Source organism: Chlorocebus sabaeus, chromosome 1 (genome assembly GCF_047675955.1).
Source record: "Chlorocebus sabaeus isolate Y175 chromosome 1, mChlSab1.0.hap1, whole genome shotgun sequence".
Taxonomy (NCBI): domain Eukaryota; kingdom Metazoa; phylum Chordata; class Mammalia; order Primates; family Cercopithecidae; genus Chlorocebus; species Chlorocebus sabaeus.
In genome coordinates, this window is record NC_132904.1 from 115,637,066 (window position 1) to 115,652,681 (window position 15,616).

General features: G+C 51.6%; 1 protein-coding gene and 1 long non-coding RNA gene across 2 annotated transcripts in view; one reads left to right on the forward strand and one right to left on the reverse strand.

Annotated features, from left to right (window-relative positions):
- The window catches only part of LOC140712963 (uncharacterized), a 118,095-nt gene that overhangs the window by 25,577 nt on the left and 76,902 nt on the right, over positions 1–15,616 (forward strand). The window lies entirely within an intron of this gene.
- Positions 124–5,068, reverse strand: THY1 (Thy-1 cell surface antigen). The gene is made up of 4 exons (XM_008021201.3): positions 4,961–5,068; positions 2,784–2,844; positions 1,966–2,301; positions 124–1,425 (listed from the first exon to the last, which is right to left on the reverse strand). Exons 2-4 carry the CDS (start codon positions 2,818–2,820, stop codon positions 1,313–1,315), a joined length of 486 nt encoding a protein of 161 aa, XP_008019392.1. The 5' UTR covers positions 2,821–2,844; positions 4,961–5,068; the 3' UTR covers positions 124–1,312.

Sequence of the window (15,616 nt, forward strand, 5' to 3'; positions counted from 1 at the left end):
AGTGGTTGGGGAGAAGTCAGGAAAGAGAAAGAGGTGGCATCTCCCAGCCTCACCTGTGGAGGCCCCAGCGAAGCAGGGCAGGCAGGCACTGCTGGAGGAGCGAAGGCCAGGTGGACACGAGGACAGATTCCAGAGGCTTGGTTTTATTGTGCAGTTTTCTTTTTCCTCAATGAGATGCCATAAGCTGTGGTGGCACTATGCACAGTCACAGAACAGGAAGAACCACCGGGCGGGGGCTGGGGGTTGGGAAAAGCCATTTCCCGAGAAGTGTCCAGCTCCTGGGTCTCACTCCATGGCCTGCCTCGGGCCCCACAGAGGTCCCTGAGAAGGCAGGCCTGCGGGGCAGGGGGCTGTCTGAGGGGCTCAGGCACCAGCCAGCAGGGGCTGGCACTGATGGGCGAGGGGAGGAAGTGCCTCTCTTAGAAACTTGGGCCAAACCCTGTGCAGCTCTGGGACTCCACCCCACCTGACTTGGAGGCTGTGGGTCAGAGCTCTGGAAGCTCTTGGGGGCTTGGGACAGCCTGAGAGGGTCTTGTCCTCCTCTGTAGCCCTCTCCACTGTGGGTGGAGGCAGGGAGGGATGATGAACCCTCATCCTTTACTTCCTCCTCCAACCCTCCACTAGCGCTGCTTTCCCGGTCAAACCTGCATCTTCACTGGCTCATGCCCCAAAGCCCTTGGGGAACTTGCACAGTGGTAAGGAGGGCTGTTTTTATTTTTATTTTTGGTTGTGGCTGAGAATGCTAGAGATGCTCCGTTCTCTCCCTCACAAGGTAGACCACAAATTCTTGGTGGTGCCCTCACATCTGGGGTCTTCAGGCACCAGCCATGCCTGCCGAGGAGTGCTCTCAGGACAGACTGTGTCCATGCTAGGTTCAGGCACAGCCCAACCACTCCTCATCCAAGTCTCTCCCAGGTCTCTGGTCCCAATGGGCAAGGATGACCCCTCCAGTGGCTGGTACCCCACCATCCCACTACCCCTCACATGCTCTCACTCTCTATTAGGTCCCCAATCCTGGCTTCCCTCTTCACGAACTCTCAAAGAAAAGGAAGGATAAACCCTAAATAAACCAGACAGAAGCAGCTCTGGAACAAAGAGTACAAAAAGACAGCCAGAGGTGTGCGGAGAGGGTGAGGTGCCGCGGGGATGTGGGTAGATAATCGCATGCAGCACTGGGACTCCTGATGAGGGATGGGGTCCCCACTTCTCCTCGAGGTGTGAGGGACTGTGGAGAGGGGGTCAGCCAATTCAGAGAAGTAGGATCTCTGCACTGGAATTTGAGGCTTCCTGTCTCCTCCATGGGCCTCACCAGTCACAGGGACATGAAATCCGTGGCCTGGAGAAGGGAGAGGGAGAGCAGGAGCAGAAGCAGCCACGAGGTGTTCTGAGCCAGCAGGCTGATGCCCTCACACTTGACCAGTTTGTCTGCCGAAAGAGAAGAGGGCCAGGGGAGGGGTAGGAAGGAAGAGGGATCAGGAGTCAGTAAGGCACAGGCCCAAAGCAAGGGTATACTCCCTTTGAGAGGCAGGTAGCGTGACGTCTTAGGTGGGACCAGGAGCAGCCTGGCCTCAGAACCAGCCATCTTTCCCGTTTGCAGATTACTTACCTCTTGCACACATATCATCTTATGAAAACCTTACTAAACATCATCACAAGAAAACTGGCTGAGGGAAGTGGTGTCATCCCTGTTTTCCCGTTGGGGAGAGGGAAGATTAGGGAGGCCAAGGGCCTTGCCCACAGTTCTGGTGGAAGCATCTACCACACTACTCTGCCTGTCTGACTGGCCCTGAGCTTTTCACCCCATTTACACTGAAGGCAATGGTTCCCCAGTTGACCAGGCAGCAGTTGGGAGAGGGTGAGAGAGTTATGGGGCTATTCTCCTCTCCAGCCCAGCCAAGGAAACTGCCTGCTGTCCCCGAGCCTGGCTCTCCCAGTTCATTTGGCCTTTTTAGGAGTTTGCCTCACCTCTGAGCACAGTGACGTTCTGGGAGGAGATGGGCGGGGAATGGCCAGAGTGGTGGAGTGCACACGTGTAGGTCCCCTCATCCTTGCTGGTGAAGGCGGATAAGTAGAGGACCTTCATGTTGTATTTGCTGGTGAAGTTGGTTCGGGAGCGGTATGTGTGCTCAGGCACCCCCACGGTGCCAAAGAGCACGTGCTTCTTTGTCTCACGGGTCAGGCTGAACTCGTACTGGATGGGTGAGCTGGTGGTATTCTCATGGCGGCAGTCCAGACGAAGGCTCTGGTCCACTAGGCAGGCCGTTAGGCTGGTCACCTTCTGCCCTCGGGAGACCTGCAAGACTGGCACCAGCAGTGCCTCCTTCAAACTGGAGGGGCCTACAGCGTAGGCGCCTCCCACCCACCTGAAGTGGAGAGATGGGCCTGGCTAGGGAGGGGACTGGGGTCTGCTCTCTGAGTGCCTTTCCCCACTCCAGGGATCCCACTTCTCCTTTGCAGACCCCAGCCTCCCTCCCAAGTCTGCTTGAGCCTTGGATCCTATCAATGTGTTTCAAGGACAGGAGATTTTGGGGAATTGATACAGGTTCTGGGTTCTCAATTGGGGATTTTAGTTCAATAGGAGGGAGGGCTCAGCAAACTGTGTTTCCAAAAACCACCTCAGGCCGTCAGAGTATCAGCGAGGTGGGTTGGCTGACTTTGGGATGAAAAGAGCCCTCTGAAAAACAGTCACCTGCGCTTTTCTGAGACTGTGAGGGAGAAGCCACTTCTCTGGAGGGAAGGAAGCCAGGGTGCCTGGAGCCCCAGCCCTGCCCCATGCCGGGTACCTGTTAGCAGGAGAGCGATGCTGATGGCCGGGTTCATGGTTCTGGGAGCTCAGTCCTGGATCTGGGTTGGGAACAGGATGGGAATCAGCCAAGGTGTGCCACACTTACTGCCAGGGCTGGGAGTCCCTGGGAACATGACATAATGGCTATGGCAGACATCTGAGTCCCTCTCTCCATCCCCCCTCTCGTCCCTTCTTCTCATTGAACATGATACAGCCACTGGCTCTTTCCTGCTCAGGGAAAGCAAGTAAGGAGGGAGAACAAGCCCTGTCATGGTGTGTTTCTGTGCTTAGCCATGGAGCACTGACTAGCTGGGTGCCTTTAAGTGACTTTACCACTCTTTCTCCTCTTCTTACATTAACACAGTGTATGGTAATGTAAGACCTATGAGGGCCAGGGCTTCCTATTTTTTAAAAAAATTTAATCGTGGTAAAATACAAAAAGCAAAATAATTACTATTTTAACCATCTCCGGAACTCTTTTTGTCTTTCAAAGTAAAACTCTGGATCTGTTAAACAAAGACTACCCATTTAGGGACTTCCCATTTCCTGTTCAGAAGAAAATCCCCAATGCTCAAAACCATTTCCATTTGCAGATTACTGGCATATAGCATACACTCCAAAGATATTTATTGTGAATGAATGAATGAATCTCTCTGAATCTTACATACCCACAGGGTTATGATGGGAGTTAAGAAAAACAACCAACATCTGGCGATGACTGCTTCATATAAGTGAGCCACAAATCCCTAAGTCATTCACCATCCCCAGTGGATGGCTAGAGACCATCCACCATGGCTAAGGATGCTCCCAGATAGGGAGCATCTATTCCTATCTGGATAGGGCACAGGCTAAGCGTGTTCCCGGAGGAGAGAAAGCCACAGTGATCTCCGATTGTATGTGAGTCAAGGACGCTTCCCAATGTCCAGCTCTCTGGAGTTCCTGGGACTGCAGTTTTCCAGCCCAGTTTCAACAGCCACCCTGGCTAGGCTGTCTGGTCTTTTTGTTTTTGCAGCCTTGGCTGAACCAACCCTTGGCGAGGCGAGGCGAGGCGACGCGGAGCCGGTAGCCCAGCCTGTCCGCAGAGCAGTGCTCGCCTAGGAGAGGCCACAGAAGGGGCGTGCACCCGCGAGCGCGCGCAGGGCATTGCCTCAGTAGAGTGCGCCCGGGTGCGCAGGGTGCACCACTCGCCGAGTTCAGGGTCCCTGGCGCTCAGCCCCTTGACTGGTGAGGCTAGGATCCTGCGGCGGCTGCAGCTACAATCAATGCTCTCTCTGTCCCGGGGTGGAGCTGCTGCCCTGAGTCAGATCCAGGAGGAAGGGGGGTCTGCATCTGGCTTTTGATTCGAGGACTCTTGTTTGAGATGATGTGAGGGCTGGGGATCCAGGAGGGGAAGGGGGAACAGTGGCAAGAGCAAGAAAGGGAAGAATTGGGTCTGGGGCTGGAGAGGGTAGAAGAGCCAGGGGAGGGGTGGAGAGCGGCTGGGGAGGTTCAGTCTGTATTCATTTCCTCTGGTTTGTGTCCTCAGGCGGCTGCAGACCCGGAGAAGGTCTGCTCTTCCTCCCTCTCAAGCCTCCGGCGGGCCTCACCCTTATTCCATTTCCGTATTCCAATCCTCTCCTTTCTCAGCTGAGTCCCCCTTCCCCCTCTCTCATCCTTTTCCAGTTCTCCCCTCCCCCGTCCGCCCGCCTTCCACCCAGTCCCCGCCTGCGGCATTGCGGCTTCCTTCTCCTCCGGTGCCCCGCACCCAGCCCGCCGCGAGGTCACCGGGCAGATTCCCTCCACTCGCCATCCTTCGTCCTCTCCCCGCAGTTTCACCCGTCCTCCTCTCCACCTCTGCGAGCTGGGTTTGGGGACTTCTGGGTGGAACGTAGACCAACAGTTTATCCTTGGTGCCCTTCCTCCCTGTTCTCCAGCGCCCCAGCCCCAGACACCCGTCCCCCAGCGGGCGAAAGCCCGGGAGCGCCTTCCCCGAAAGACGTCGCGGTGCGACGCGGCCCCTGCCCTGCAGTAGCATCCCACTCCCGCCCCTGCCTGGAAAGCAGGCCCCTCCCTAAGCTCTGCGCCCTCTTCCCTGGGCGCCCTCGGACCGTGGCCCGAAGCCTAGTGTTGGGAGGGCTTGCATGGGCGCTTGACGGCAGTCCCCGAGCCCCAGGTCCCGCCGGCTCCAGTTCCCACCTGGACTGGGGTCTTCCGCTGCCACAGCCTCCTCCAGACGCGCCGCCGCCTCCGGTTGCTGCACCCAGCTCGGAGCCCGCAGTTTTCACCGGGGATGGAGGAGAGGGGGAGCGGGGAGCCGGGGGCTCAGCCAATCAGAGGCGGAGATGGGGGGAGAAAGGATGGCAGGGTGGGGTGGGGGGGTGGGGAAGGAAAAGAAGGCGGTCCCGTACTGGTGTGAGAGTGGCAGGTTGCGGCGGAAGGGGGCCCTCATCCTGTGGCCGGGGATCAGGGTGGGGGAGCCCAAAGAACATTAGCCTCCTCTCTGATCCCCGCAATGGTGGTTCCCCTTTTAACGCTTTAACCCTTTTCTTCTGACCTATTCTTCAGAAGTCTGTGGGAAAGCCACAGTGTAAGAGGTGCAGGATGCAGGCCGGGAGCGCCCACGCCTCTGCATTTCCTTTTCAGCTGGAGCCCACCTCCTCCGGAGCCTCCAGTGAGAAGTTTTGGAATATTCCAGTCTTTCTGAAAGGAAGCTGGTTGGGTGTTTTTCAGTGTTGGAGCAGCCCTTCGGAAGCAAGGCAGGCCCTGGACCCACCCTGTCCGTCCCTGGTCCCCAGCCCCATTTCGCCCCCTCATCTATTCCAGAACACCCAGCCCTTCAGGGGGCCTGCGGGTGCTTTTTGCTCTGGGCATCACATCTCCTTCAGCCCCTGGGCTGGCACCTGCTGGTCCAGACAGCTGGAAGGTTCTTCTGGCTTTCTTGAGTACAGTCTGCTTGTTTGGTCTTCAGACCAGGGAGGGAGGGTTGCCTTTCAGCAGGCACTGTGCTGGGCACATTACATTCATGGCCACCTTTACCTCACGGCCGCCTGCTGGGTTCATCCCATCTCAATCCTCACCTCCTGTCTTGGCTGGTAAGTGGGAGAGCTGGAGAATTGACCTGGGCTATGGAACCCCAGTTCTCAAGGGTGAGCCATTCCTCTTGCTCATCCCTGCCCGTTGGGAGAGGAGAGGAACTCTGGGAAAGAGGAGGAGACAGCGCCACAGAAAGGACTCAGTCGAGGCCAGCTTCTGATCACCTGGGGCACTCCTGATAACCCACCAACTGGATGTCACCAGAAGCCCTAGGCTCATTTTTGTAGACAGTGCTGATGACTTGTCTCTCTCTCACAGGTGTGGTGAATTTTTTGAACCAACGTTTATTTGGTTGATTTGTATCCTGCCGGTCTCTATGAATTCTGGTGGAGACATTCTGTGGGCTGGCCCTGCCTCTCCACTGTCTGCCTGCCTGTTCTCCTATTTCTTCATGGAAGTCAGCCCTGGCACCTTCCCTGCAGTTTCTGATACTGCAGTGGCCCTGTTGGAAGCCACTGTTGGAAGCTTGCAAGTGGGAGGAGATTCGCTTGGTTTCCCAGCATTTAGGGTGATGGAACGTTCTAACTGGAATGAGCCTTGCAGACTGTTAAGTCCAAAGGAGCTATTCACTTTGGTAAACTGCAGAGGCTTCTAGGGCATTTTATGAAAAATGCAGCCCACCTTGCCCACCTAGGACCTCCTTAATCTAGTACTAGAGCCAGCTGAGTCTGCACTTCTCTCATGCTCCCCAGGATCTGGGGACTCTAACACATGATCTGGTAAGACTGTCCCTCTTCATAGGCGAGCTAACCTGGCTTCTTGTTTGTAGGGTACTTTTTAAGGCCATGGATGTCCTTGCCCCTTGCTGCTGACATCCCTCCTCCCTCCAACTCCATCCCAGCCATCTTCCCTTTCATCTACCTGATGCATTCCAGACATGCTGGCTCTGGCTTCTTTCTGTCTCTTCATGGCAGTGTGTTCCTTCCTGCTTAACAGCTTTCTGAGTCTGAGTCTAGGGATCTTAACTGCAGAAGGCATCTGGGCTCTGCTGGCTGAGACCCTGGATGCTCTGTTTCCCACTCTTTGGCCCTGTCTCTGAGTGTTGCTGCGTAGAAGGCCTAGCAGTGCTATTTTGATAAGGTTATGAGGACCTGGCCTAATTTCTGGGTCCCCAAGCACCTTGCTTTCAGGAAGAGGGGGGGGAAGCATAGACTGTAGAAGGTGTGGCAATTCTGTGTCTGCCAAAGCAAGATCTCTGATTGGATGGAATTAATGGCTCAGATGAGACATCTGAGGTCAGGGGATAGACCACAAGGTGGTGGAGGGAGGGAAGAGATTTTAAAACTCCATTTACTGTGGATAGGATCGGAGTGCTGAAAGCAGCAAGGCTTTAGAGGAATCCAGCTAAGGCGTGACTTCCTGCCAGAAGTCTGTGGCTGCCCTGTTGGTCTCTTAGATCTCTCTTCTCCCACCATCTCCTGTTGTCCCACTCAGAAACACATGGGGATAAAAAGTCTTCTAAAAACACACAGTCCTTTAGCATGACCTAAGGACTGCCAGCCATTCACTCATTTCATCAGATTGTCTTTGTAGAATCACAGAGGTGGCTACAGCTTTCCCATCTTTTACATTTTATTTTATTTTATTTTTGAGACAGGGTCTCACTCTGTTGCTGAGGCTGGACTGCAGTGGTACAATCACCGCTCACAGAAGCCTTGACCTCCTGGGCTCAAGTGATCCTCCTGCCTCCGCCTCCTGAGTAGCTGGGACCATAGGCACTTGACACTATGCTCAGCTAATTAAATTTTTTTTTTTTTTTTTTTTTTTTTTTAAGAGATGAGATCTAACCATGTTGCCCAAGCTGATCTTGAACTCCTGGGCTCAAGTAATCCTCCCGCCTGGACTCTCAAAATGCTGGGATTACAGGCGGGAACCACTGCACCTGGCTTGCCCCACCATTTTATAGCTGGGACTTGAGGCCCAAGAAAGGTAATGATTTGTCGAGGTCAGACAAATATTTTGAAGAATGGTCTGGACTATTAGATCTTAGGTCTCCTGACTCCGTGTACAGTGCTCTGCAGTGCTCCCAGAGCAGATCCTCAGATCTCTGCTAGACTCATTTCCCTGGTTCATGGTGAAATAAGTAAAACGAGGACAGTCCGGGGTACTCTGAACATAGCTGTCAGGTTATCACCTTGTTTTGATTTTATGTTCTTCACCCTATTGATGAGGGAGAGATTCTCACCCCCTAAAGTTAGGAGGATCACAACATGACCTCAACACTGGACAAAAGAGATCAATAGCAGTTTATTAGTCACATATGCTCATACCCAGGAGGATAACACTGCATGCCATGGATTGCTACATGGGAGTTGCACTCAGGGATTACCAGGAGCTGTGGGAGGCAGGCTTTGTAATGTCAAAACGGTGGAATACCCCCGTTTCCTATAAAAGAATGTGATTGGCTGTTTGCATAATTCTGTGGGCTGGCACGGTGCTGAAACCCACTACTCAGGGATAAGCAGAAATTGTGCCTGGCTCCCACAATAAGGAAGGTGGTTTGGCTGGGGGACCTCATCAGCAAAGTAGGGAGGGGATCTTGTAATCAGGCCATTTGAGGTCTCACTGATATCAAGGCAGCCATAATATTGAGCTCTAATCTTTGACTAATTGCGACTATATACCTGCCTTTCCTATACTTTCATTCTAAGGTTATACCTTTCCAGTTTTCTGAAGAGGTGGTGGTATTGATATGTGTGTATGTATGTTTTTAATGTCCTACTTTTTTTTTTTTTTTTTTTTTTTTTTTGAGACGGAGTCTCGCTCTGTCGCCCAGGCTGGAGTGCAGTGGCGCAATCTCAGCTCACTGCAAGCTCCGCCTCCCGGGTTCACGCCATTCTCCTGCCTCAGCCTCCCGAGTAGCTGGGACTACAGGCGCCCGCCACTGCGCCCGGCTAATTTTTTCTATTTTTAGTAGAGACGGGGTTTCACCATGGTCTCGATCTCCTGACCTTGTGATCCGCCCGCCTCGGCCTCCCAAAGTGCTGGGATTACAGGCGTGAGCCACCGCGCCCGGCTTAATGTCCTACTTTATAAAAAAAAAAAAAAAGAAAATTGGCAACTTTCTGTTAACCCTCACACTTCTTTGGAAATGTGACTAAGTCTATGAAATTAAAAAATCTTGGAACCGCTGTTCTACACTCTGCTACTTCTCCTAACCTCTAGTCGAGGTCAACTTCCTGAGCGAGGTTAGCTCCCTGAATAACTGCATGTTTGGTTGGAGAATGTGACAAATACAAACTAAACATTATCTCTTGGAATGCAGGGCAGAAGCTGAGAGAAAACACCAATGGAGATAATTTAATCTTTGATAGTTATTTTAAAAACTTTATTCATGGATGGTTTAATTGATCAAATAATTAAGACATTATTGATACCAATAATGTTCCAAGGCACGGGGCTAGACTCTAGGTATACAAAGATCAATAGAACACAACCTCAAAGGCTTGTTCCAATGAGGGAAACAGAAATGATACATAGATAATTAGAAAAAAAGAGGGTAGACACAGAGGTAGAGATGTGTAAAGGGTACTGTGGGAGTCCAGAGGAGGGACAGGTGATGACCCAATCTGTCAGAGAGGGCTTCTTGGAGGCTAGGCATGAACCGAACTTTTAAAGATAAATGGGAGCTGCCCAGGTATGGTAGACTGTTGCACCAATGGCCTCCAGTGAGTCATGCCCCCCGGGTGTCCATGCTTTTGTGTGATCCCTTCCGCACTGATTCTGGGGTTCGCCATGTGCCTTACTTTGGCCAATGGGCCATCAGCAAATGTGATGAAGTCAGGAACTTGTGAAATGTTTGTACATTGGGGCTTGCTTTTTTGGAGTTCAGTTGCCACTTGAGGAAGTCTGAACTATCTCAGTTTACATCAATCACCATTTGGGATCTGCCAGGCCCCAGTTTATCTGCCATGGGACCACACAGGCATGTGACCTGCCATGGGACCACAAAAGTATGTGTAATTCCAAGTGATGCCACACAGAAGAGATATGACCCACATATCTCTGTGGTGAGATAAGGCTACTGTGGTGATTCTAAAATGTGGACACAAATTCTTTGACATTCCTTCATCAAGAGGTGACATCTATGTCCACTTGTCTTAAATCTCAATGGGCTTGTGACTGCTTCAGCTAATAGAGTAGGACAGATGTGATGCTAAGAGACTTCTGTGCTGAGGCCTTAGAAGGCCACATAGCTTCTATCCTTTTTGCCAGAACACTCACTCTTAGAGCCAACGTGGAAAATGTCTGGCTCTCCACCTGCAGCCACCATGCCTGGCTCCAGGCAATTTCAAGTAAGGAGAGACTCTTTGGTGGCTGGAACGGGGTGAATCAGGTAGTGGTGAAACAATTGGCAAAAACAAAGTTTCTCGTGGTAACTTAGACAACAGAAGTTGTGCTTAATGAATTTGTAGATTTGGGCTAAAGGGACCTGGAGACAGAATCTCAAAGTGTCATTTGGGTGCTTCTAGTTGGCATGATAAAGTATTAAAAGAGAGCTGAGCTACAAAAGGACCTGCTCAGTTTGTTAGGTGGAAAAGAAAACCAGCTCTCATTGCCAGTCTCAATATCAGGCAATGGTCTCTCAAAATTAGAACTGGCCTGAAGGTAAAGATTAAATAAAGGGTATCAAGGGTATGATTTTACCACCTTTGTTAAGACCCCAGGGGATTTAAATGGTGTTCAGTAGACCTTCTTGACAAAACAGAAGAGTTTCCAAGAATGTTAAGGATGTTGTCCTTGCCAGACACAGTGGCTCATGCCTGTAATCTCAGTACTTTGGGAAGCCAAGGCAGGAAGATCACTTGAACCCAGGAGTTTGAGATCAGCCTGGGCAACATAATGAGACCTCATCTCTACAAAAAATAAAAAACTAACTGGGTGTGGTGTCACGTGCCTGTGGTCCCAGATACTTGGGAGGCTGAGGTGGGAGGATCTCTTGAGTCTGATAGGTTGAGGCTTCAGTGAGGCACCCTAGCCTGGGCAACAGAGCAAGGCCATGTCTATTGTCCTATAGCTGAAGTGGAGTCTTTTTGAAATTAATTATGTATGTGACTTTTGGTGCATGAAGTGGACCCCAGTAATATTCACAGAAAACCCATAAAGTTTTAAGGAGTATTGTATTGGCAAAAGCTCCACCAGTTTGGAGTAAAAGGAACTGAAACAGTTCAAAATGAAAAGAAGCCTCTGGACCTCCAACTTTCTATGGGCAGGAAGCTGGCCCCTATACACAGGTCCTTCTTTTAGGGAAAAGAAGGATCTCTTGGAAGGCAAAACCAACAGCCCAGAGAGTATAACTAACAGCCAGGGAGAAACATTCTCTGCCTCTAGCTTAGGGGTCCCAGTGACATGTGCCTGCCTGGATTTCAGAATTGCTTTGAACTAGTGATTGCTCTGTGCCTCTCATTTCTCCCTTTTTAATGGGAGTATCTATTGAACTTATCCTGTCCCTGTGTCACCATTGTACATTGGGCGTGTGGTCTTGTCTTTTTAGCTCACAGGTCCCTAAGTGAAGAGGAGCCACCCCTGAGGAGTTGTACCCAAGGAGACTCAGCCACAGCCAGACCTACTGCACATTTTGAGATCATGGTCTTGGAGCCTGATGTCGTGATTGGCTGCTTTGGGAAGGATGGGTGTATTTCACAAGTGGGAGGACAGAGCATCTTTAGGAGTAGAGAGCAGACTGTGGTAGAGTGCCACATTAATGCCCTCAGCCAGTCATGCCTCTTTCACACTGACTCTGGGCTTGGCCATAAGACATGTTTTGGCCCATAGAAGTTCAGCAAACGTGGTGCAAGTGATTTCCTGAGTGCTTGTCATCTTAGGCAAGGACCCTGGGGCCCTGTGAGGAAGCTCGAGTTGGTCACAATGGACAGACCTGAACAGAAGTACTGTGGCTACCATCCCTCACCCCAATCTGGGAGTTGCCCATCACTGAGTAAGCCTTTCCAGGATCACCCAGTGTCCAGCCCGCTTGTCACCTGGCCACACATGCAGGAGTGAGCCCAGACAACCCCGTATGAAGCTGTTCCCTGACCAAACTGCTGACCCACAGAATAGCTGCCTTTGGTTACTAGTTGGGGTGATTTGTGACAGAGCAATAGCTAACTAAGAAACCAGGTGAGGAGAGGGGAGAGGATCTAAGACACAGGAGGCAGTGTGAGCAAAGGAACAGAAATACAGCAAAGCAAAGCAGAGGCAGGAAAAAACAGGCAGTTTGGTTTCTCGTGGCAGTGAAGACTGGGAGAGGATAATGGAGAAATGGAGAAGAGACAGTTGAGGAAGTCCTCGTCCGTCTGGACTTGGATAATGAGGATCATGATGGGTTTACAGGAAGAGTGTGAAATGGTTGGGTAGGTGTATTCTTTAGAAAGATTACTCTGGGAGGTCGGGGTGCAGTGGCTCAGGCCTGTAATCCCAGCACTTCGGGAGACCGAGATGGGCAGATCACCTGAGGTCAGGAGTTCGAGACCAGCCTGGTCAATGTGGTGAAACCCCATCTGTACTAAAAATACAAACATTAGCCAGGTGAGGTGACAGGTGCCTGTAGTCCCAGCTACTCAGGAGGCTGAGACACAAGAATCACTTGAACCTGGGAGGCGGAGGTTGTAGTTAGCTGAGATCGCACCATTGCACTCCAGCCTCAGCGACAGAGTGAGACTCTGTCTCAAAAAAAAAAAAAAAAAAAAAAAAAAAGAAAAGAAAGATTACTGTGGGGGCAGCCTGGTGAGTGACTGGAGGGCCTCATGAATCCTCTCCTACCTGTGGTTCTTTGCCCTGCAGTGCACTCAGTGCGGAGGTAGGGAGGTGGGAGGTGGCTTCTGGGGAGGAGGGTGGTGTGATGCACACTTCCTTGGGGTCAAGACCCGTATTCGTCTTATTTACTGCTGTAGCTCTGGGGCTTCCAGTTCCTGGCACAAAGTAGAGTCACACAATAAATATTTTTGGATAGACCTAAGGAATAAGGGTGTTCAAGTATCATAGGTTCCGCCCATGAGGCAAGAAGGTGGGAATTCAAAGAAGGGTTTGGGAGAAAGCAGTGGTTGTTTCCTGGAAAGGGGAAGAAAGGCATTCCCGACAGAGAGAACCCCAGAAACAAGGGTGGAGGTGTGAAGTGCGCCTGGGAGCTGCATCAGTGAGGGGGATGAGGGTCTGAGATGGGTCAGGAGCAGTGGAGGTGGAGAAGGTGGGGCAGATGGGAGAGACCCAAGTCAGGGGATGTTCAGTGCCTTCCTGGATGTGTTTGGGAGGCATCACAAAGACTCCCAGATTTTGGGGGTGGCTCCTCTGAAGGATGAGAGAGAGGAAGCAGCTTCAGTGCAAAAGATCATGTATTCAGTGCTGGCCCCGTTGAGCTTGAGAGCCTGTGGGATGTGCACATGGAGAGGTTCAGGTGCGAGCTGAGGAGTGAGGTCGGAGGAGAGGAGAGGTGAACTGCTGGCTGCTGGCAATTAGGTGGTAATGAGCACCCTGGGAGCATGTGTAGACCTAGAAAAAAACGGAACCCAGGACAGGACCCCGAAGAGCGCTGACACTTAAGGGAGTGGTTGCAGCTGAGGAGTCTGGGGAGGTAGCCAGAGGATGGATAATGAGGAGAGGATGAAGCCACAGGAACAGGTGAGTTCAGTGAGGGTGTGGTCAGCGGTGTGAAGTACAGATGAAAATGTATCCATTAGATTTGGCGACAGGAGGTCACCTGGCGAGGACAGTTTCAGAAGAGTGGGAACTTTTTTATTATTAGGTATGGCAAAGGCCGCAGGGCAGGAGGCGGCCTCCATTGAAAAGATGATTTGTTAAACTCATAAATCCTGAGCTGGGGGCACATCACACAGTGGTGGCCACTGGGAAGCACTGGGCCGGTCAGGAGGCACCTGGGGAGGGGGCAGTCATGGGCGGGAGCCTTCATTGTGGTTTTCAAGGGAATAAATAGGCAAGGCAGGGTGAGCAGGCTTAGGATTGGCTATGTTGAATAATTGCAGTGGGCTCTGGGCATAGGAGCTGTCCTAGTTGTGTGGAACCTGGCCTTGGGCAATCAGGGCAGGTGGCTGGTGGCTCTGAGTGTGAGAGTCAATAAAGGAGGCGTTTGGAGCGTGCACTCTGGACTGGTTGAGTGGGAGAGTTATCTCCGATCTCTACGAATTGGCTAACCGTGGGAGGAACAGTCACCTCAGATGTTAAAACATCATAATAGAGAAAATAAAAGACATGGTTAATATAGTCGTGGGTTGAGGAGCAAGTGGGGAGACAAGATGGAGGCTGCAAAGCAAAGAGGAGCTTTTAAATGAGCAGCAGCTGCTTGAGGGCCACAAGGTCCCTTCTTCTCCTGAGGGGCTGGCCTGGGAGGTGGCTTGCAGGGTGGCTGAGAGACGGCCAGCATCTTCTGTGGAGGCCTGGGCCTGCCTCCTGGTGAGATCCTCCTTGTGACTTCCAGCCGAGCAGCAGCATCTGGCATGGACACTCCAGGCATGAGGTGTGGGGCTGCTCAGCTTCAACCTTGTGGTTTCGGTTTGGCTGAGCTCAGCTGTTCTCAGTGTGCACCAAGCCAAAGGAGAGCCAGACAGGGCTGTCTGAGAGGTGAGGATAGCCCCCGAGACTGAGTCAGTCTCTCCAGCACAGAGAAAATGAGTTAGCTTTTTTCTTTTTTTTTTTCTTTTTTTTGTCAGGGACAGCTACGCCTAGGGAATAAGCAAGACTCATCCTTGTGGAATGTGAGCAGTTAGTTTTTTTTTTTTTTTTTTTTTTTTTTTTTTAACGTCTTTTGAAGAAAAAATACACAAGCAGAGATCCCACGGTTGTCCGAGGCCACTTCTACGTCAACTGTCCACAGCCAGGACCCATCAACAGCAAAAGTGCTTTGTAAGCAAGCCGCTGCTCCCTGATATACAAGCTGTAGCATCCCCACCACCTTCCAAAGAGGCCGACAATTCCCCAACGTCCCTTGCCAGCTGGCTTCAGTTAGTAGTTGCAGAATGCAAATAAAGCATGCTGCAGCTACTCTGGGTTGGGCTGCTCCAGAGTGGGGGGAAATTCACCTCCCAGTACGGAAGAGGAAGAAAGTCAGAAATACTTTCTTTATATTAGAGGCATTTCTGCTGCTCCTTGGCAGGAAGGAAAGGAGAATGTCGTGGGTGTTCATTTTTCCAAAGTGCACTGTGTAGGAAAGCATGTGAGTTTCAGCTTCTCCGGGCGAGAGCATGGGGAGCAGCCTGAGAGTCCATGTGATGGTGTGCATGTGTGTGCATGCGCACACGTGTGTGTGTGCACATGTGTGTGAGTTGGCAGCAGTCGGAGCTCTCTACTCACTCAGGTACAACCTCAGCCCTGGATACCCCTGTCTTCAGCTCACCCAGGCAGATGTCTGTCCTTTGAGCCTCCCAGAGGCTATTGGAGGAAGGGGCAGACCTGAGGCAAGTGACTCCAAGCCTGAAATCTTTCTCAGCCAAATCCTGTGGGTCATCCTTTCTCATCTTCACTGCCTATATCCAGTCATTCATCCAAGTTTGGATTCTATCTGCAGAATGCTCCTTGGAGCCAGGTCTTTCTCTCCATCCTCACTGATACAGCCTTAACCCCTAGTCTTCATCTCTCTTGCTTAGACCATTGCAGTAGCCTGCTAGCTGGTATCCTGTCTCCAGTCTCTTCCTCCATGCTGCTACTAGAGTAATTCACCAACCCCAACCATGTTTTGTTTTTTTTTTTTGAGACAGAGTCTCACTCTGTCGCCCAAGCTGGAGTGAAGTGAGTGGCGCGATCTTGGCT

What these genes read in the sequence shown, in the direction of transcription:
- THY1 (XM_008021201.3), bottom strand. Translation starts at nt 2,820, where the DNA reads ATGAACCCGGCCATCAGCATCGCTCTCCTGCTAACAG. An exon ending in CATCGCTCTCCTGCTAACAG is followed by an intron (nt 2,302 to 2,783) that starts GTACCCGGCATG and finishes TGCTGGTGCCAG; the next exon opens with TCTTGCAGGTCTCCCGAGGG. An exon ending in GAACGTCACTGTGCTCAGAG is followed by an intron (nt 1,426 to 1,965) that starts GTGAGGCAAACT and finishes CTCTTTCGGCAG; the next exon opens with ACAAACTGGTCAAGTGTGAG.